The 21,468-nt window shown below is 49.2% G+C and overlaps 7 protein-coding genes; 5 read left to right on the forward strand and 2 right to left on the reverse strand.

Annotated features, from left to right (window-relative positions):
* Nucleotides 1–610: 610 nt before the first annotated feature.
* On the forward strand, nucleotides 611–1,718 carry FFUJ_01658 (probable dicarboxylate carrier protein; the record flags this gene model as incomplete). XM_023576262.1 has 3 exons in its annotated part: nucleotides 611–773; nucleotides 904–1,588; nucleotides 1,637–1,718. The coding sequence occupies 3 exons, from the start codon at nucleotides 611–613 to the stop codon at nucleotides 1,716–1,718; spliced, it is 930 nt and encodes a 309-aa protein (XP_023423931.1).
* Nucleotides 1,719–2,106: 388 nt separating this feature from the next.
* Nucleotides 2,107–3,247, reverse strand: FFUJ_01657 (probable DNA-directed RNA polymerase II chain RPB3; the record flags this gene model as incomplete). XM_023576273.1 has 3 exons in its annotated part: nucleotides 2,107–2,488; nucleotides 2,538–3,106; nucleotides 3,176–3,247. 3 exons carry the CDS (start codon nucleotides 3,245–3,247, stop codon nucleotides 2,107–2,109), a joined length of 1,023 nt encoding a protein of 340 aa, XP_023423932.1.
* A 384-nt stretch (nucleotides 3,248–3,631) lies between these two features.
* FFUJ_01656 (probable SOF1 protein) lies at nucleotides 3,632–4,969 on the forward strand (the record flags this gene model as incomplete). Its single annotated transcript, XM_023576284.1, has 1 exon — nucleotides 3,632–4,969. The coding sequence occupies one exon, from the start codon at nucleotides 3,632–3,634 to the stop codon at nucleotides 4,967–4,969; it is 1,338 nt and encodes a 445-aa protein (XP_023423933.1).
* Nucleotides 4,970–5,822: 853 nt separating this feature from the next.
* On the reverse strand, nucleotides 5,823–8,043 carry FFUJ_01655 (related to 6-phosphofructo-2-kinase; the record flags this gene model as incomplete). XM_023576295.1 has 3 exons in its annotated part: nucleotides 5,823–6,695; nucleotides 6,747–7,581; nucleotides 7,709–8,043. The coding sequence occupies 3 exons, from the start codon at nucleotides 8,041–8,043 to the stop codon at nucleotides 5,823–5,825; spliced, it is 2,043 nt and encodes a 680-aa protein (XP_023423934.1).
* Nucleotides 8,044–14,661: 6,618 nt separating this feature from the next.
* FFUJ_01654 (related to TAD3 Subunit of tRNA-specific adenosine-34 deaminase) lies at nucleotides 14,662–16,041 on the forward strand (the record flags this gene model as incomplete). XM_023576306.1 has 2 exons in its annotated part: nucleotides 14,662–14,933; nucleotides 15,006–16,041. The coding sequence occupies 2 exons, from the start codon at nucleotides 14,662–14,664 to the stop codon at nucleotides 16,039–16,041; spliced, it is 1,308 nt and encodes a 435-aa protein (XP_023423935.1).
* A 1,033-nt stretch (nucleotides 16,042–17,074) lies between these two features.
* Nucleotides 17,075–18,175, forward strand: FFUJ_01653 (related to ribonuclease H1; the record flags this gene model as incomplete). XM_023576317.1 has 2 exons in its annotated part: nucleotides 17,075–17,249; nucleotides 17,319–18,175. The coding sequence occupies 2 exons, from the start codon at nucleotides 17,075–17,077 to the stop codon at nucleotides 18,173–18,175; spliced, it is 1,032 nt and encodes a 343-aa protein (XP_023423936.1).
* A 1,298-nt stretch (nucleotides 18,176–19,473) lies between these two features.
* On the forward strand, nucleotides 19,474–21,136 carry FFUJ_01652 (related to serine protease; the record flags this gene model as incomplete). XM_023576328.1 has 2 exons in its annotated part: nucleotides 19,474–20,215; nucleotides 20,268–21,136. 2 exons carry the CDS (start codon nucleotides 19,474–19,476, stop codon nucleotides 21,134–21,136), a joined length of 1,611 nt encoding a protein of 536 aa, XP_023423937.1.
* Nucleotides 21,137–21,468: the final 332 nt, after the last annotated feature.

Here is a 21,468-nt window from a genome sequence, read left to right on the forward strand (position 1 = left end):
GCGGGCCACGCAGTAGACGCCAATGGCTGATCGATTTATCGTAAATTGAATACTCGAACGCCGAGAGGGGTTCCACGATTGGTTGGTTGTATCACCAAAACTGCAAAACTGTTCGGCGTTCGGCCTTACAGCTCCTCCGGATATAACCAATCCAATCCAATTCACTCACAATTAACTTCAACTTCAGCTCTTCTCCAACGGCCTCGCATAAAGATAGCATTGCAATCTAGCGCTATTCTTGCTTCGCTTCGGCGACTTGACAGCCGATCCCGCTCCGATTGTCCGGTTACAGTAGCTAAACACCGGGCCAATTGATAACTTTCCGCGATGTCGGTAGCAACAGCTGAGGCTCATGCACTTAAAAAAGTGAACCCTTGCTGTAGTAGTAATCATAACTAACCGACCTTTTTCTTTTTTCACCTTCCCACATCATCCACTTCCATTCTCATCTCAACTTGGCCTAACTTTAGTTACTTACAAGTCAAGTCAAGTTATGGAACCTTCAGTTGATCGACATTGAGCAGCTTAACTTTAGATAGTCTAAGCTAAACTCGTCCTTATTTCCCAGTCTTTGCTTTGGCTTGTGAAACTAAAAAAACCAGCGCACGTCATGGCTACCAGTCAGGACGCAATGAGCAAAACGACGGAGACGGCGCCTGTAAAGACAGGAAAGGCGACGGCTGATGCGAAGAAGACGACGATAAGATATCCCTTTTGGTTTGGCGGAAGTGCCAGTAGCATGGCAGCTTGCGTTACACATCCTTTGGATCTTGGTGCGTTTTGCGATCTCGAAATATGACGAACTTCAGCTAACATTGAACAGTCAAGGTAACTCTTCGCAACCTCTCGTGACAGTGTAACAAATTCTGACTCTCTTCTAGGTTCGTCTTCAAATGCGCACAGGCAATGCGCCCAAGAACATGGTCGGTACATTCGTCCACATTCTCCGTCACGATGGTCCCCTCGGTCTTTACAGCGGCATATCCGCCTCTCTCCTGCGCCAGATGACATATTCAACCGTGCGATTCGGCGTCTACGAAGAGGTCAAGACACGTCTCACACGCCGTAACGAAGGCCGCGATCCATCTTTTATGACACTCGTTGCCCTAGCCGCTGGATCTGGTTTCGTAGGAGGCATTGCTGGAAACTTTGCCGATGTTCTCAACGTGCGCATGCAACACGATGCTGCGCTTCCTCCTGCTGAGCGCCGAAACTATCGTCACGCTTTTGACGGCATGGTCCGTATGGCGCGTGAGGAGGGGCCTAAGAGTATGTTCCGTGGATGGTTGCCCAACAGTGGCCGTGCCATGTTCATGACTGCTGGTCAGCTTGCCAGCTACGACGTTTCAAAGAGTTTGCTTCTCCAGTATACGCCCATGGAAGATAACCTCAAGACTCACTTTACTTCTTCGTTCATCGCTGGTCTGGTCGCTGCTACTGTAACAAGCCCTATCGACGTCATCAAGACTCGTGTTATGTCTTCAGCATATGATCACAACATCTTGCACCTGATTCGTGACATTCACCGGACTGACGGTCTTATGTGGATGTTCAAGGGCTGGGTTCCAAGCTTCCTCCGACTCGGACCGTACGTACCTCCTTTCTCTGTGTCAAATCCCACCTAACGCTCTCGCAGACAAACCATTTGTACATTTGTCTTTTTAGAGATGCACCGAAAGGCCTACCGCAAGGTTAAGGGCTTGGATACTAACCTGTAGACTTGACATGACATGATAGACCAGGAAGATGAGCATGTTTTGGCGTTGTCGTTTTGTCGTTTCGTCGCTCAAGAGCGGTGATCACCCTGTTGGCGTTACTGCTTTGTTACTCAAGATCTCTTGCACGAGATTCCTGTGTGGGAACCTGGTTTGCAAAACATACTCATCATAGAGGAGGATAAAGGCGGGTATAGAAGTTAGCATTGTCGTTCACAGCACTAAAATGTATACGTCGTACCATGATTTGTCTCCTGAAAAAAGATCCCATTCTAAGTCCGTGCTATGCTTTTTTTTTCGAGACTGTTACTAGTTTCCAGATCACCCCCTGTTTATACCTCCAAACCTTTCTTGATTACGAATTGCCTAACCCATCAAACGCCTCTGCTCCTTACTGCCAAGAAGATCCCCCATACGGTGTTGTTCCGTAGGCTGTCATGCCCCCTCCGTACGCCGTCTGGCCGCCGCCACCACCGTAAGGCGTAGTGTACCCTCCATCCTGCCAAGGTGTGGTACCGCCGTCCATGTTCATATCAGGACTTCGAGGACCATCAAACTCAGCTTCGTCGCCGCCATACTTCCTAGGGTCGAGGCCCTTGAGAAGACCACCGATCTTTTGTTGCAAGACTCTAATACCGTTTTGTACGATTTGGTCAGGCTCCATGCTCCCTGACGTTTCAACCTCGAAGTAGAACCTATTTGGAACTGCATCGTAGTCGAATGGTTCGCCTTCTTGAGGAGGCTCCTCCCATTCAGCGTATTTGCTCTTAGGCCTGGAGTACAACGTTAGCCATACCCTCGACACTTGTTCATAGAACTCACCATTCGACAGCAGGGTCTGTGTCGTTTTCAAACCACCAGTCAATGTGATGCAGCTTGTTATGAGGATCATACTCAAAGCCGACCGCAGATGTAGGCATCCACTTGGCGTGCTCCTTTGCGATTCCCTTCTTGGCAATGCAGCTAATCTTCAACTCCTGGCCCTTACGCAGCTTCGCGATCAAGCAGCCGTAACCCTCTGGATCTGTGATCACGGGGCTTCCCACTCCATTCATATGACGACCATCCACCACAAGATCCCTCGCATACACCTTCATAATCTCGTCGGACGTGCACTTCGCGTGCAGTGTCAGAGTGACGCTGCATTGTTCGCAGTACTGCTCGCAGTCGCAGTCTCGTGAGTAGTTGAGCTCGTCAACTCCTTTCGAATCGAGAGGAATCAGACCCAGGCGGTGGGCGATGAACTCGTCGGCCAGCACGGAGCTGTTTGTCTCGATCTCGACCAGGTCAATGGCGATCGTGGGCACTTCTGCCTGGATGATCCGCCGCACGGCATTGGCGAACGCAAGGTTCGTCTTTGATAGCTCGAAATCGACGTGGGTGTGATCGGCCTGAGTTGCATCAAATCACATCAGTTGAGTGTCCCCAGAAAGAAAAAGGGTTCGGGAGCCTTCTCATACCGCAGAGATCTTCACTTGGGGCTGCTCTGGCTCCCCATCCATCACCATCGGGTCATAATCCATTCCGTCCATATTTGCAAGCGTCGCGCGCCTGAAAGAATCAACTAGCAAATTGGGCGCAGTATCGCAAACAGCAAAGGCGTTATTGAAAAGTCGACGTGCGGAAAGGAAAAAGGATTGGAAACTGCGGGGATCAAAAGGTGAAGGCGTAAATGGAATAAAGAGGGTGAGTTTTCGCAACAATGCGAACTGAGGCCCTCACTTCAGACGTGCATATGCGATCTGCTGGTGTACCTGGCTCGTGCCCGGAACATTAGTAATCCCGCTCTTATCGTCCGGTTTGACAGGGGTGCTTCAACGATAACAGAAAAAAATATCCATTGCTTCAGTCCCCGCCAAAATTACCAGCCTCGAACAGGTACAGTCAATAAATTCAACTATACAGGGCCATTCGACATGAAGATCAAGGCCCTCAGTCGCCCCGTGTCGGCTCAACAAGCAGCCGGCTCAGATGTTACAAAGCAACCACGAAACCTCGATTCCGCCCTCCATCCTTTTGAGCGCGCACGCGAGTACCAGCGAGCCCTCAATGCCGTCAAGCTCGAGCGAATGCATGCGCAGCCTTTCGTAGGCCAGCTAGGACGGGGTCATGTCGACGGTGTCTATTCTATCGCCAAGGATCCCAGCTCTCTTGAGCACTTTGCTAGTGGTAGTGGTGACGGCGTTGTCAAGGTCTGGGACCTAGCCGATAGAGACGAGATATGGCATGCGACAGCTCATGAGAATATCGTCAAGGGTCTAGAATGGACTCGCGATCAAAAGCTCTTGACCTGTGCGGCCGACAGAACGATCAAGCTGTTTGACCCTTATAACACACCTAGCGAAGCGGCTCCTATATCATCATGGCTTGGAAATGGTGCTTTTACCAGCTTGTCGCACCATCGCTCCAAGAACTCGTTTGCTGCTGCTTCCAGTGTGATCAACATCTACGATCTCGAACGTCACACCGCTGCTCCTGAAGTTCTCAAGTGGCCTACATCTATCGACACCATCACCGACGTTGCCTTCAACTACGTCGAGACTTCAATCTTGGGATCATGCTCCAACGACCGCTCCATCGTCATCTACGACCTCCGCACATCTACACCTGTCACAAAGACCGTCCTCAAGTTCGCCAGCAACCGCCTATCTTGGTCCCCTATGGAGGCTTTCAACCTGGCTGCTGCTTCTGAAGATCACAACATCTACCTCTTCGACATGCGCAAGTTTGACCGTGCTCTCAACGTTCTCAAGGATCACGTCGCCGCCGTCATGGATGTCGAATGGTCTCCAACTGGTGAAGAGCTTGTATCCGCATCTTGGGACCGAACCGTTCGTCTCTGGAACCGAGACCGCGGTCACTCGCGGGATATCTACCACACCAAGCGCATGCAGCGTGTTACAGCAGCCAGCTGGACCCCTGACGCGCGCTACATTCTCTCTGGATCCGACGATGGTAACGTTCGACTCTGGCGCGCTAACGCCTCTCGCCGCGAAGGCGTCAAGTCAGCTCGTCAACGACAAGCCCTGGAGTACAACGAAGCTCTTATCGAGCGTTATCAGCACATGCCTGAGGTTCGCCGCATTCATCGTCACCGTCATGTGCCCAAGGTCCTCAAGAAGGCCGGTGAGATTAAGGCTGAGGAGCTCAAGAGCATTAAGCGCCGCGAAGAGAATGAGCGTCGTCATACTAAGAAACAGTTTGAGAGGCGTAGGGGAGAGAGAGAAAAGATGATTCTGGCGAGAGAGAAGTAAGGGAGGTGCAACGAGTCTAAATAGTTGCAGCAATGAGAAAAGTTCAGTGGGATTACAAAGGCACGGAAGGGCATTGCAAGGCGTTCAGGTCGTCTATTCATGGGTAATCTAGATGACTTTATTGAAGAATATACCATTCGTATTCATAGGCAAGCCTCAGTGCAAGATGTCATAAACATTCGACATTGATTTCATTAAAGCTGGACATCAGGTAGGCAACAGACTGAAGGAGGATATATATCTAAACGTGAATTTCTCGTAACTATCAGATCTAGACAGTAAAAGGTCCCTTTCGAACAAGTACTCAAAACTTCAAGTTTCCCATGAGCGGCATATCCGTCGGCGTGAGCGTCGTGCTGTGTATCTATCCATCTCATTCCAAATCCCATCTAAGAATCTCTGTTCAGTCCTTCATCGCCTGCGGCAAGGAGACAATAGGGATAAAACACAACACGCAACACCGTAGGTCGAGACCGACACCTTCCAAATATAAGCTGGTACATGACTCGACCAGAACCGCCCAAATCCATACAATCTCGATCATTCAATATGAGGAGAAACCTTGCTCCCAAAACGCCAAAATGAAATAGCCGATGCGAATAATTGCGTCGCAACATCGGAGGTATCTCTCTTTATCAATCGAACGGAAAACGCCAGCCCTTCCTTTGTTGTTTTGTGTATGATGCCATTCCGTTCCATTGATAGTGTGGATAGTCCCTCTTTTTGCGCGTCATTCGTATAATATCATACCCCGCTATAACGCCAAAGGGGGAAAAAAGTACATGGAGGAAATGTCAAATCGTAGTAAATATGATGTACAAGCCGGTTGATTCCGGCAAACAGCCGGAAATGATTAATGCTGTGGCTTGATGATGCTATTGCGGGCCGTCTTTGTAGGTTTGTAGTTGGGGAGCTCGTCAAACCACCCCTGATCTTCGTTGTATCGGTAAGCATGGAAGTCTAGACCGTAAGGCTTGGGCTCAATAGAGTAGAGCATGCCAAGAGGAATGTCCATGTCTGTGATGTCCGCCAGGGACAGGTCCATGAAATAGGCCATCAGGACTCTACACACAGAGCGATGTCCAATGATAAGAAGATGGTCTTCAATACGCTCAACCTCTCGAACCATGTCGCGGAGACGGCTCACAACCTGCAGATAGCCTTCGCCTCCGACTCCAGGATAGATGTAGTTGAGCTTGTCCTGCGCTCGCTTGGCAAATTCCTCGGGCTCCTTCTTTGCGATTTCCGCATATGTCATACCTTCGAACTGGCCCGAGTTCATTTCGTTGAGCATCTCCCAGTTCTTCACATCGTAATCATCGTCGGCCTCGAAATACTCAGCTGTGTCCACGCTGCGATCGAGCATCGAAGTCCAGACACAAAAGTTCTTGTCCTCAATCTCCCGGTACATCTCAGGATAGGGAGGTGTGTTGTCACCGGGTACGGGAGGGAAAGTAGCCTGAGCTTTCTTGCTCTTCTGTTCAATAAGCCAGTGCTTACGCTGGTAGGTGATGAAGTTGTGAAGAGCTTGGCCGTAGCAATGGCCGCGCTCGGTAAGTGGTGAGTTTCCACCCAATCTTCCAAGCTCGTTATCGACGCTCTGGCCATGTCGGGTAATCCAGATCTGTCGAGGAGCAAGATTGAAACTAGCGAGGTAAGTGCTAATACCACTACTGAGGAAACCCTTGAGACGGTGCTGGATTAGTTTTCGCCCAACATCAACCATCTACGATTTGGTCAGCTGCTGATTCTCAAAATCATTACGAATTCCACAAACCTGGATGTATTGCAAGTCGTGCTTTTCCTCATATTCGCCAAGAGGAACATACGCACTCTCGTATGCAGCGACTCGCTTCTTAAAATCTTCCAGTGACTTCTGAGGGTCCTTGTCACGATAGTCAGGACCAGAGAGCTTCAGCCGCATGTTCGCCTCCAGGAGAGTAGGATCTTGACAGATACTCTCAATGAAAAGAATACCCAGCTTGGGCTCCCTCTGCTTGATGCGATTGGTGATGTTCTTTCTTCGCTCAATAGTGCTGTTTGTGGCATCGAGAATGCCAACAGCGCCACCTCCATCGAGAAGGTAGTCCAACAGCTCGTCCAAAGTATCCATAGCACACTGCTCACGCATGGCCGCGGCAGTCTGATTCTTGGGATCGAAGAATGTAGCGGACTGGTCCACCTCGGATTGAGCGGCATCATTCAAATCAAGCTTCTCCGGCTCAGCCTGTTCGGGACCAAACGGTGCCGGGTTACCATTTAGCAAAATAGAAGCGGCATGCACAGGAGGATCCATGTGTTCCGGCTCAGGTTGCAACTTTGGGTGGACAGAAACTCTGCGTCCGGCAGCTACACGTCTTCGGTTTCCAACATTGAAGATGCGAGAATCATGCTGCTGCCAAGAAAGATACCTTTGAAGCTTCTTGGTAATGTAAGACTTTCCTCGGGCTGGCAAGCCAACCATGACAATAACAAGCTTTGCGGCAACATCACGAGAAGGAATTCTTCCATCAGGTGAGACTCTTGACCGGGTCATGCCCGGGATGTTGAGCGTTGTCGCATGTGGCCGGACTCGTGGTGTTTGATGTCCAGAATTCTGTCTTAGCGGAGGACTGTTTCCATACGTCAATTGAGGGGTTCTAAAAGCGGGATCGCCAGTACTAAAAGGGCCGAAGGTGGTGGATATGTGGTTCGCGACCCCAACTGTGGAAAAAAAGAGAAAAAAATGACGGCACTTACATGCGTGGCGAGCTCGGCGCTGTTGAAGTGACGCTTCGCGCATATGTGGGGGTTTCGGTCAAATCGTTTAGCGATCGCAGCGCCACAGCCAACGAAGAAGGTGCATTTGCTGGAGGAGGAAGATGATCATGGTCACCGTCGGCTGGTGGAGGAAGAACCGCGTAGTTATTTGGATTGTTTGGATTCGAGGAAGGGTCTGAAGTTGGGTGTGACGTCGGATTCGAGCTAGGATTCGATGTAGGTGGTAGAGAATCTAAGGATGTCTGTTGCGCCGCAGACGAATGTTGCGCTGGGAACGCTGGGGAAGGAGGTGATACACCGAGAAGGTTATGCATCACAGATTTTAACAGTCCGGACTGTTTTGATTGTCGGCGACCTGCGTCTTAATTTTAGATACGTGTATAGTTGATTGTTTGGTGTCTTGAAGTGCTAGATGCGATCGCGCAGGTATAAGGGGTTCGAGTTATGATAAACAGAATTGAAACAATGTGATTTGATCAAAAACAACAAGGTAGCAATGGATGTCGAAGATCTTTTTGGAGACTCAAAGTTTGTATGAGGAGAAGAAGAGCAACAGGAAAGATTGGATGTGTAGCAGCAGTTGAATGGCTAATAAAGCATGGGAGAATGGCAGGGCAAATACGTAGTCATTGTTGGAAGAAGCTGTTAAGAAACAAGGCAAGGACAAGGAAACTACCGCCATGTACGTACCTGCAGGGGCCACCGGAATCGCTGAAGGCATCTGAGTAACGAGGGAGACTAAACTCCAAATCGAGCAATTGGCGACAGGCTCTGACTCTTCAAGGAACACGCCGACCAATAAACAATGAAAATCGCCCCAGCGAGGCCCGGCGTAGTGGTCCACAGGGGCTCCTCAGTGGACTTTGGTGTGTGCTTCCTTTGAGGGAGGGGTCCCTCTTCCTCCGCTACTGTACCTTTCAGTGGCGTCAATCTGTCGGGGTGCTCGGGACGTCCACTAGCTTCGCTTTCTTGACCTTTGACCGGAGGTGAGTCTGAATCTGAGTCGAGTCGAGTCGAGTTTTGGAGAGGTGAGGTGAACTGAAAGGATGGATGGTAGACTTGGAGGGGCCTCCACCAGGTCGCAAGCAGCCCAGTCCCAGTGCAGTTGGAGGCTGACTTGGAGGTCTTGGGGGTGTCGTCGTTGGTGGGCTCGGTGGTGCCGTGCCGCGACTAGCAGTGGGGAAGAATGCAGGACCCTAAAAAGTTGCGGTAGTGGCGCTGGCTGTTGCTTGCTGGCTTCTTCACAGACTTAGCCTAAGCTAATGTCGTCCAGGTTCAGGTAAGGTTGGCTTGGAGTGGGAGTGGAGGGTTGAGGGTCTAATCCCGCGGGAACTTGTTGAATCAATGGATGCTGGGTGGATGGTTTGTTTTTGTAAGAGCCCAGGCCCTGATGGGATAAAATGAAGTTGAGGTCTGGCTTGATAGAGATCTTTCCTTTTTTGGAGTTGTTGAGCTTGAGCCCTTGCCCTACTGTTTTTTTCCAGTCTCTTGATGTTCGGTGTCAATGAGTCGATAAACTCCGTGTGTTGTAACGTTCTGTGTTGTAATTGTGCTGTGCTGTATGCCTCGTCTTCCTACAATCTGAGCTGAGGCTTGTTGCTTCGTGTGCTTGGCGCAGTCGGTTTTTTTCCTGTCTTTTTGCTGGTTGTGTCTGTCTGTTATACGTCACCCAGAATAGGCTGTGCCCATTAGAGGGTCTGCAGATCGAAACGCAGCAGGTTGCAATTATTATACTGGTAGCCTCGAAATGTGTTGCTTGGGTATTTTGGTTGCCCTGACTAGGGTTGCTGGTACGCTTGAAAGAATATCAGGAGAGCAGCAAGGCAATGTGAGGTGATGTGAGCCCAGGTGGTTGAGGGCCCGTGTCGATGGTTTTATTAACAGACGGGCGAGGAGCTGGAGCCCCGAGTAAATGGCCGCAGAGTCAAGTCAAAAGTCAAACCCCCCCCCAATGCCCAGACAGGCACTTCAGGCTTTGAGCTAACGAGGTGTGCGGGAAAATCCATTTCTACTGTACTGCGATGTAAATTTCGGGGCCAATAATAACGTGTGGGAATAGTCAATCGTCAGAAACTGTATGTACCTATGGTGAAAGCCTGAAAGGTCAGAAAGTCAAGCCAAGGTGTGTCTGCTGGCCTGGAGATAGTGGCTCGTGAGACTCGTCGCCCTTGGGTGGCGCTGCATTACATTGGATCGATCCCTCGGTCTTGTTTGTACCGACTTACATCTTACATCATTGTACTTTTCCAACCAACCAGCCAACCTCAGCTGTGCATCCTACACACCAACTGGCTTTCAGGTACAGGATGCCCTGCGACTTTGCATCAAGATCCCAAGTCACTTCCACCCCCTTTGGGTTTGTATACGAAAGCACGTTCCAGGCAGGCAACAGCTATAGGCTCATTCTCAACAATATGGTCTGGTTGAGGCACTGTATGTGCATCTTAGATGAAATAACATGTCCCGGGACCCGAGATCCTTGAGCATATGTACCGCCCAGCTGGGCCTCCTTTTGCTTTAGTTCAACACCTGCCAGCTCCTTCAATTAATCATGTACCGATAATCCCGCCATATAATAATATAGTATGGCATGTCGTGGCCTTACGTGTCCAGGACAAGGTTGCCCAAATCTACGACATCTGGCGGTATCACAAATCCGAGATATGCTGCATGTATTTTCAACGCACCTCTCGGATTCGTCCCTTTGCAGTAAATCTAGCGGCTGAGTTTCAAGGGACTTCGGATTCACGACTCCGTGGCCATTTTTGGTTCTTTTTGTTAACTCTCCCTACACAAGATTCCAGTGAGGAAGCTTTCTACAAGCCCTCAAATTCCGCCAAGCTTTTTGGCTTTGAATGGTTCAGCAGAGCCTTTGAGACACGGGACGGTGGCGCTTGGCCCTTGTTGGAACACTCGTACTAATGAATCTCTAACTGACCGAGCTGTCTTGTTGTGCTGGTGCTTGTCTCTCCTGAAGCTGTTGAGGACTGGAAGGGATAAAGCTTGTGAATTAGTCGTAATAAGTCTCATCTGTGTTACAACGCTTTGGAGATGACATGCGCGTCAGGCGACAACCCAGTCCGTCCTGGTGGAACGCATGCTCTAAATTTTAAGCATCTATCACAATTTTCTTGAATAAGTATGAATTGTTTTTTTCTTCTTTTGGAAGTTTATTATCACTGTAAATAACACCCGTTAAAATGTTTATCTTGCAACCAAAACCTTACTTGAGTTATACGACAAGTCTATCTCAATAAACTGTCGTTTCCGATGATAGACTTCCCTTACAGAAAATCAGAGCTCAAAGTCCTCCGTAGCTTGGGTCTCTTTCATCCATGGATGCTTTTACCCCTGCAAGCCACACAAACACATTAACTCTGTCTGGCAGTCAGTTTCTTCTAGTCTGAGTATCAAGATCATCACTGTCAGAGCGGAAACGAATCTTGAAGGCCTGTTACTATAAAATTGTGATTTTCAAGCTTAAATTTCATGTCTCTCATCTCGAAAAATGTGCACTTAAACCGGCGGTACTTTAAACCCCCGAACCTCTGTTCGCAGCTATGCATGGCACCCCTACCAAACATACGCGGTTTTAGACCACATCAGGTCAAGCTCCAATAGTTCTTCTCGCTCAAAGAAACAGACGCCGCGCTACTGCACGTCCAAGACCTTCTTCTCCAGCGCTGGAAGCTCCTGCAAGGTATGAGATCCTTGCTTCCTTTCACCTCAACCCAAAAGGAGTCATCCCTAGTGCAGCTTTCTCCGATCTCGCCGCGGGGGAACCTTCACAAGCAAAGCAGAGCGAAGCAAGCGATGAGCAAAAACTAAACTCGCTTCTGCACATGCATCGCGTTGCATGAGGGGGACAGTCAACTTACCCCCACCGTTATCTTTGGTCTTCTTGCGGTTTCTGCAGTTGGTAGAGATACAGAATTACCCTCACAATATGCGTAAGACTTGGTCGATGTTGCAAAAGAGGCGCCTCATTTTCTCATGCAACATGTGAGATTCGATTCGCGGCTGACCTGTCACCGTCACCGTCACTCTCACCCTGACCTTGCTTTACAGCTCAGCGCTTGGCTCCTTGCTCGTGTCCTTTCATCTCATCGCCCGGTACGATAGAGGTGAGACCAATAATGCGACAGTCATCTCGCATGAATGCCGTCCAATCTATCATTGCATCCCCTTTCAACTCCTATTCCACTACGAATCATGTTTACCCGTAGGCGCTTGGGCGTCATAAATTCGTCCGTGGGGTCCCAGTCACTTTTTGTCTCCCTGGCGCACTGGCCCTGAATATCATTCGAGCAAAGCCTTGGATATCATAAACTATCAATCAGAAACCTTCGCGTTGTGCCGCTGTCCCTGTCGTTCCATGGCTTGATACGAGTCTCAGTATGACTCTTATCAATCATGCGAATATTACACGACCTTGGCTCTGTTGACTGCATTTCTTATTTTGTCCGTGTTTCATTCATGTCTATCGAACCATGCATCATGACACCTCAACAAAGGATACTCCTTGTCCTCGACTTTTTTCATTGCCATTATAAGAGAGCACAGGCCAGTACAAACTGCAACGCGGGGATGGTCCCGATAGGTCATTTCTCTCCCTGCTCGGCTTTTCTGGCCTTTTGTCTTATCGTACATGTACCGACTGTGGCTGGCTTGCTTCCCAGTGGCCTATCGTCAGTAATGCATAGGTAGGTAGACACCGTAATACAATGCCCCGTGACAACATGTAAGCTCTTTATGCTCAAATCCCAACGATCCTATTATTCTCCGACTCCTGAAACCATGTCTTAGTTCAGAAACTATGAGTACAATGCAAGACTGTAGTGTTCTTTTATTTGTTACTGTCAGTCAAGCGCGGTCAATGCATGCTCCAGCTAGAGACCAGTATTGCTGCTATGGATCCTACTACGCACCTAGTAGGTGAGCCCAGTGTAAGTGCAAAGTTGAATTCGACTGCCGCCGGATGGTCTATCCTTGTCCCGAAGACTGCCCCCAAAGCTCCGAATTATGGCTCCGGTAAAATGCTCTCATTCTGGGCCACCGAAAGAGTATGCTCGGGGCGTACAGCATGTGACGTCTAGGGGACGTTCAGCCAAGCTGTGAGCTTTACGCACGTTTGGCATTGTCAGCAGCCCAAGCAACATGATAGCTCACTTTGATTGACGGAGCACCAAACACTGCCCCTTTATAGTATATGCAGGCAACCGTCTATTGTTCACTTGTGTGTATGGCCCCATTCAGTACTTCATACCGTGACTGTAACTACAGCCTTGATCGGTTGACAGCCCGGTACGCCGGTGCATTGGCATCAGATGCTTTACGCGGAGTGATCTCTCCGCATATTCAAAGTATGGGGAATGCAAGATTCAGTTGCCAAAAGAGGCAGCCTTAGAACCTATTCCCCACGAAAGCGGCCATTCATCTGTTTATGGTGATATTCGGGGGCATATCCGAACCAACAGGATGAATCGCTCTCAATTAACGTAACGTCTGGTGGGGAGACGCGGGGTTGATATGACATGTTTGTCTCCCATGGTACTCTGAAATAAGTGATTGTAGATGCGTAGTTGTGTATGAACTTCATGTGATAGTTGTTTTGCACTAGTAGGTTAATCGAATGTCAAAGCTCATGATTGTGTTGTCATGCTCAACCCTTGGTATGTTCAATTGGATGACAGCCATGCTGTTACCTGCCTCACGCGGACGAAATGACTGTCCAATACACATAGCCAAGATTTTGGGTACCAGTCAGCAAGCTGCGAAAGAACAGCCCCGAATCACAATAATTGCCTGGTGTATTATATTGTCTTACACAATGGTGATGGCACAAGTCAAATTATATAGGGTAAGCCGAAAGAAGTGGCTTACAGACCCCAAGCCACATATGCAGGTCCCCGCCACAATTGATCCACAGGATTGACAGAACTTGTCGTCAACTTCAATGCCAACGAGTTAATGGGGATACAGGACTTTCTGAAGGCACAGTCCAAGTGGACGATACAGAAAAACACGACAACTCCCATGTCGATGTTTCGTGTGCTTACAAAGAGAATTTAGGCGTGGAAAGCTCGATCAAAGCTGCTCGCGATCGCAAAAGGGCTCTGTTTGTAGCAGGCCTTTTGAAGATCCTGCCAAGGCAGTGAAAGAGTTGATTCATTTGGAAAGTGAAAGCGAAAAGCTCATTCATTCACAGCCTGGAATTAATAAGGATCAACTGGTCATCTACCTTGGAAGTGTATTGTCAAAGAAATCGCTATTCATTGGGCGTTACTGCAGACATTTACTTGATAGTTCCTTGCCAGGTGCTGCCACTGCCAGAATCAAGTGCAGAATCGTTCACCTCGAATGGTAGCGAAATACGCACAAGACTTGCTCATTAGGCCTCCATCTGATTTTAAGATCATTACTCTTTTGCTTTCAAACACTTATTTATCTCTGATCTTTCATACCTAGAGACTTGTTTTCGAAGAACATAGTAAAGGGTAAGTGCCCACTGCAAATGGTTGTTATTAACCTGAGTTAGTTGGGGACAGTCACTGATAAAAGTGCTTAAACAGGAGAAAGAACGAGAGATAGGTACCTTAGGGGAGTCAGAAGTGAAGAGTGGTGCGCTCTTGCCTAAATTCGTCCCAAGTTGCGCCTTCTTTCGTCACGAGACCTCGCATCGTAACAGCATTCGTCGTCTCTTCATCGTCTCCTCCAAACTCAACTCTCTCAACTCTCTCTTCTCAACACGCAACTGATCTTGGAAACTTCGCCATCATCTACCGTAACACCGCTGCAACCCGAAAACATCGCGCTTACTTCCATCCGAGTTCTTCACAGGCACGAAGACCACGCTTAGTATGTCGTCAACTTGTTGTATCTGTTTGGGTCGGTAGCTAACCACAGTCAATAGGCGATAACCAGGGCCACAGATGGATACAATTCAAGACAACTCGGCGGCCGGGCCGTCTAGTGAGGTCTGCCAAACTCCTGAGCCTGTTGAGGCGTCTGCACCCACAAAGATCGAACATCGCGGCCCATCTGAGATTCTCTCGAACCCCCTGATCGATGACTTGAAGGAAGGACACACCCGCCGTGGTGTCTTGATCCCCCTCAAAACAACTCAGGAGGTTCGGCAGGATCACACAATCACTCATGCGTACATCACGCGGGCACCTACCAAACAAGCCAACGATGTCATCACGTACGCCATTCTCAAGACCCCAAGTGTGCCAAATAAATTATGGATTTGATACTAACTACCGAAACTATATAGGGCCTTGCGTAACATGCGACCAGATGATAACAGCGCTAACCCCCTGCCTCATCTGCGCAGATGCTCCAAACCCGGTGATCTTCCAGCCCACCTGAAGACTCAGTTCATGAATGACAGTTCAGTTGGTCGACAAATTCATACAGCCAAATCAACATGGATTTACATCATAATTGGAGAAGTTAAAGATTTTACCCGAGAGGAACTAGTGGAGGTTCTTTCCATTGTCGAGGGCGCGGAGACCGACCTCTTCATCGAGAAGATCCCCATTCCACTACTTGCACCAACATCTCAAATACAAGCGGCCATGTGGTCTTCTCAATTTTGGCCAACAGTATATCGGAAGAACAACCCTTTGGGTCCACACCCTAGTATAGTAGCCCGGGGAACTGAAGATATCAAGGACGACGCCTCCGTATGGATGGCACTAGCCCATCGTGTTGCTTTACAAGCTAAAGAAACCGGGATCGGCGAAGCTGTCGGAGCTGTGATTGTCCAGAGGGAGGGAGGAAAAGTCGAACTTGTCGGGGTTGCTGGAGATGCTCGCTGGCATCAGGAGTGCGGCCTGCTGGAGGGGACCAGCAACCCCATGACGCACTGTGTTGTTCGTGCTATAAGCATGGTCGCCCAGAAACTTGTTCGACACGAGAGACGAGCCGCCGGCCTGCCTTTCATGGCACCCAATCTCGAATATGACGCATTCCAAGACGGTCCTTTGCTCGAGATAGAGAAGCAATGCTTCGAACAAGAGCATCCGAACAAAGATGGTTATCTCTGCCACGGGCTCGAGCTCTATGTTACCCATGAGCCTTGTGTGTCCTGCTCTATGGGCATCCTTCACTCTCGAATGGGAAAGGCTGTTTTTGCTACACACATGCCTCGCAGCGGAGGATTGAGCTCAGACGATCGTCCGGATGGAGGTGGACGAGGACTGGGGCTCTTCTGGAGACGAGAGCTCAACTGGAGCTTGATGGCCTGGGAATGGGAACGTGATGGCGTACCCAACTTGCCTCCTCTTGACCCCATCACTCATGTTTAGGATTACCACCTCCGAGGTCGATATAAGACTCATCGGCTCCGTTGCTATACACGCGAAGTTAAAGTGACAGCAAAGCTTCCAGAGAGCAATGATAGAGTATTACGTGCCGCACGATACTGCCTGTGGACAACAATGACCCAGGCCGACAACATGATTACGATTATCTACCACTGCCTGGCAGGGTGCGTTTTATGGACTTACTTACAGCTGTTGCATTGGCTGGACAACACACAAAGGGTTTAGATAGCTCTTTACATACCAGGTGAGGAGTCGATTAACAAATATTGGCGTTGGTCTTGTAACAATAGCTTGGGCATGGAGGAGAAAGCATTGGAAGAAGTCGGACGTGGAACTCATTGTAGCATGCTAGCTTCATTTACGCAACATGACATGTATCAATTGACTTTTTCTTATCTGGAATATTGCCTGCCTCCTGGTTAGGTAGCCTTTGCATTGATTCATTGATGTAATGCAATGTAATGTACTTCCGTTACTAAAAGGCGGGAGTGCCTGATGTGGAGGGACCCTTGCTCCACGCGCTTCAGGACCTGCCCCTCTTTGTATCCGTGCTGCACCCTGCACCTTTGACCTTTCAAACCAAAAGACCCAACACATACCTTAGCCTTTCTTCGTCAAGAAGCTCGCCAGCTCCGTGGGTCTTTCGAGATTATCGATAAGCAGGGGGCAGTCTTGTCTGTTTGTTGCTACTTTGACCATCAACATGCATCTTCTATGACTCGTTGGCCGCCGATTTTCCTCTTGTGCCGTCGCTTGTCGCGACAGTCCTGGCGTTGGAGTTAACGCTGCATTGACGGCCACCCGTAGCTTCACTCGCTCTGTTAAAGAAGCAGCAGACCACTACGACAGGTACATATACGCCTCGCGACGACCTGCATCTGCACCTACCGCGAGCAGAGGCCCTGTTGACCTATCGATTTTCAACTTTCTCCTCACTACCCCCACGGTCAGGGCTTTCGATCGAGACAGTTGCAGCACCGATTACGCAGATCCTCTAGACGAACACGACGCCGAAATGGTCAAGAAGCGCAATGCCCCCAGTGGTGGGTTCGGGGCAGGTTCATCGTCCAAGATGAGGAAAACGGCAAACGCTACAAAGTTCTACGCTGTCCAAAAGGGAAGGGAGCCTGGCGTCTATTCGAATTATGATGAATGTCAAGCACAAACCACCGGGTTCCCAGGTGCGAAATGTGAGTAACGATCCTACGCAAATGCGAAAACCTAGGCCGTTGCAAACAGATTAATTGACCAATATCTAGTCAAGTCATTCCTAACAAGAGAGGATGCCCAGGCCTACGTCGCGGGCCATGAGAACCCATCGGCGGATAGGGACCGCCCGAAGTTCTATGCCGTGGCCGTAGGCCATGTTCCAGGTATCTATCATACCTGGGATGAGACCCAACCACAAGTCACAGAGGTCGCTGGACCCAAGCACAAGAGGTTCAATACGCAAGCAGACGCGGAAGATTTTATTAGACAGAACGCCAGCCCTGAGACCTGCCGACGTCTGGGTATATCACTTGAGAAGACGCAAGAGTACACTGGGGCTGCTTTTGAACCTGTAGAAGCATCTACCAAAAAGGTCAAGGCTGAGCCTACACGAAGACCAAAAGCTGCACCTCGCGCCGAGCCCCATCATGAAAACAACGGAAATGTACTCACGATTTGGACTGACGGCAGCAGTCTTGCCAACGGCCAGGCTGGCTCTCGTGCTGGCCTTGGAGTTTACTTTGGTCCTAATGACGAGCGTAACCTTGCGGAGCGTCTTCCGGGCGAGCTTCAGACTAATCAGCGTGCTGAACTGATGGCGATACTTCGTGCACTAGAGATTGCGCCTTCAGCACAGGACGTTGAGATTGTTTCTGACAGTCAGTATTCCATCAAGTGTGTGACACAATGGGGCCCCGGCTGGGAGCAGAATGGATGGAAGAATGCGGCAGGGGGACCAATCAAGAACCAGGACATTGTGAGCAGCGTATTAGCAAGGATAAAAGCACGCGATGCAGCCGGTTCAAAAACCTCTTTCCAATGGGTGAAAGGACACGCCAGTGATTTTGGGAATCACCGAGCAGATGACCTGGCGAATGAAGGGGCCAGAAAGCCTCCAGTTCCTTGACCGAGAGCTTCCCAAGAAAATTGGTCTGCTACGATAATATAGCTCTTCTCTCTTGGGGTCGACTTTAGTCGATGGTTTCGAAAGCTATTCGTCGGGTCTATTCTGCCCGAGGTTATCAAAAGGCCTGAGCTTGAAGGCACAGGTCTATTAACTCTTGCGGCTTGGTGTGGACATTTGGAGTCTGATCGGTTGCCTTTATTGCTGTGGTATCCTTTTGGTCTGTTTTATTTTGTCATGATACCTGCCTGATACAGCTCATATCGGGTCACGAATGAATTAAACTTGTTCATATTCTCACCTCTGCTTACGATAGAGTTTTTGTTTTGATGATGAGATTCATGATGATGCTGTTTCGAGCTCCTGTTTGTTTAAGGAAGCTGTTATAGTGTCATGGTACGTATTTACCTCGTATACTTTCCGCTGTCAGTCTCCTGTCATGTCTGTTGTGCGATGTCCCTCATAATAGAGAAACTGTTGATGCGGCTATTTTAGGACAAATCTAATGGGCCACCTTTGGACACCATTATGAAGGACTGGGTTGAACAACACAAGTCTCCATATGGTCAATTCAATAGCGAGACGAACTTAAGGGCTCTCTACAAACTCACTTCTGGTAACTTGAGTCCTGGTGGGCAGAGTTCGGAGCCGATGTGCCTGGCATGACTTTTATTCCTGAATGTCTGTCTATAAACCATATGCCTCTATGGACTCTCTATTCAATGTTTCCCAACCATGGTTCTAGCCGCGTCATACGCTTGTGTTCACAGTAAACTCATCCCGTCACATGTGTTCTTGGGACGGTGAAGTTCAAACCTATTCGACTCCTCTCTTCGGCTCTATTTATATATTTTCTTTAATCCACCAATAGCCAACCTGGTATTAATTACTTGGTGCTGTCTGGCGATATTCAACGACGAGTTAAGCGATTGTCCAAATTTGATCACAATAGGACGATTAGATCACGTTCGACAGGGGTTGAATACCACTTTCTCAGCAACATGGACAGGGCTGTCATTGTAAAAGTCCCTGGTATTTACTCTTTACGGAATAGCCAGGATATATGCTTTCATACTAAAGAGACTCGTTGCCCTGTTCTCCTCCCCAGAGTTTATACAATACGACACACTGAGTTTACATGACACGACAGCAATCAAATGACACGGGGCTGCCCGGATGTCGGATCTCCAGTCTTGAGATCCCCTGGCCTACATGTATTTTTTACGGCTCAAAAGAGGATATAATGCCGTTACCGACTGCTCTCGTCCCGGCGGACACGTTCTGCGAGACAACAACTCAAGATGCGTCTTTTCAGCAGGGTCGTAACCGCCGCCGTCTTGCTTCAGCAAGTCTACGGATTCAATCCGCGACAAGTAACGCACTTTGAAACTTCACCGACATCTCATCTAGCCAAACGGGATGACGACACGACGGGCGTTATTGGGGGCACATTCGACCAACTGATTGATCACGATGAACCTTCTCGAGGCACCTTCAAGCAACGGTACTGGTACAGCCTTAATTATGCAAATGGCACGAACCCCCCTGTCGTGTTCATATCCCCCCTCGATGCTGAGGCTGAACAAGTGAAGTTTTGGTTGCACGATGACTATGTCATTGGTGGTATGATTGCACGACGCATTGGGGCTGTGATGCTGCTGCTTGAGGATCGATATTTCGGTCAGTCGTCGCCATATCAGCAACTCACAACTGAGAATATAAAGTACTACACCGAGGATCAGATGATGCGCGATAAGGTATACTTTGCTGAAAATGTCAAACTACCATTCGCGAAAAATGGTAGTGCCAGGCCGGCCAAGGTGCCTTGGGTTCACACAGGGTGCTCGGGACAGGGAAACCGAGTCTTGTTCACGCAGAAACTGTCTCCAGGTACATTCTGGGCAAGCTGGGCGTCAAGTGCACCACCACAAGCGATCTCTGACTACTGGAGGTACTTTGACGCTGCCAAAGCATATCTGCCCAAGAACTGTACAGCAGATGTCGAGAAGGTCATTGAACATCTGGACAATGTCATGCTTAACGGTAGATAGCGCCGGAATATTGAAAAGCGCCATGGTACTAACGCACTCGATAGGCTCGGCAAATGAAATCCAGCAAATCAAGGAAGACTTCGGGGCTCCTGATCTCAAACACAACGATGATTTTATGAACCTCCTCAACTATGGACCACAGTCTTATCAGGGCGCTTCTTTACGCATACACGATACGTGGGAGTTTTGCGACTACGTCGAGAATGCCGTTGGTGTTACAGACAAGTCTAAGCTTCCAGACTCAGGAGGCGTTGGTCTGAAAAAGGCACTGGAAGGATATGCCCGCTGGACCAAAGAGGTCTACATCCCTGGGAAATGTGAGGATCGAGGTCCCTGGAAGGGGGTGAACAACACGGGCTGCTTCAACTTTGGCGACGCTGACAGCTTGGTCTACGCCAATAAGACATTGGCCAGTTCAGGCATTGCAGAGACGCTGCAACTCCAATGGCTCCTCTGTAACGAGCCTGAAGAGTACTGGCAGACAGGTTCACCAGAGGGTACACCGACACTGGTCTCACGCTTGGTGAACAGGGAGTACTTCAGGAAGACATGTGCGCGCTATTTCCCTCCCGGCCCTAATGGAGAGACCTACGGCCTGGCCAAGGGAAAGACGACAGAATCATGGAGCGCTCACTACGGAGGCTGGAGCGACCCTTCTGCGTATGTGAAGAGGACTGTCTTGGTTGATGGTCTGTATGATCCTTGGCGGGCAGCGGGATTTTCTTCTTCGCAAAGACCTGGAGGTGTGCTCGGCAACAGCACCTACATCAAGCACTTTTTGAACCCCTTGGGCAATCACTGCACAGATACGTATCGCAATGCTGGTACTATTTGGCCAGAGGTCAATGCCATCCAGGAGGCTGGCATTGATCAGATTGAAAAGTGGGTTGCAGAGTTTCCCAAGAATAAGTGAACCTCAGAGGAATGGGAGACGTGGATGTATGAAGAGGCTCAGGGGGTTTGGTGGTGAAGGAAAGGGCGATGAGGAGGTTGAATCGCTGATCGACGCTGCTAGTCAGTCCGAGGGTTTTTGATAGATGATCGTGTCAGTGTGTTAAGTCGAAGTGTTTTATCTAAGACATGCCAATTAAGGGAGATAAAAAACATCTATTCCCGCGCCTAGAATCTAATCTTGAGCTTGAAAATTCATCATTGTCTTGGACTTGCTTTTTATTTCTTCTTGTTCTGTATCTCCTAGACCGCCACTTATACCACGTTGGTTGTTGTATCCCTTGCGTATAACCT

This window comes from Fusarium fujikuroi, chromosome FFUJ_chr01, assembly GCF_900079805.1.
Source record: "Fusarium fujikuroi IMI 58289 draft genome, chromosome FFUJ_chr01".
In the NCBI taxonomy this organism is placed as follows: Eukaryota; Fungi; Ascomycota; class Sordariomycetes; order Hypocreales; family Nectriaceae; genus Fusarium; species Fusarium fujikuroi.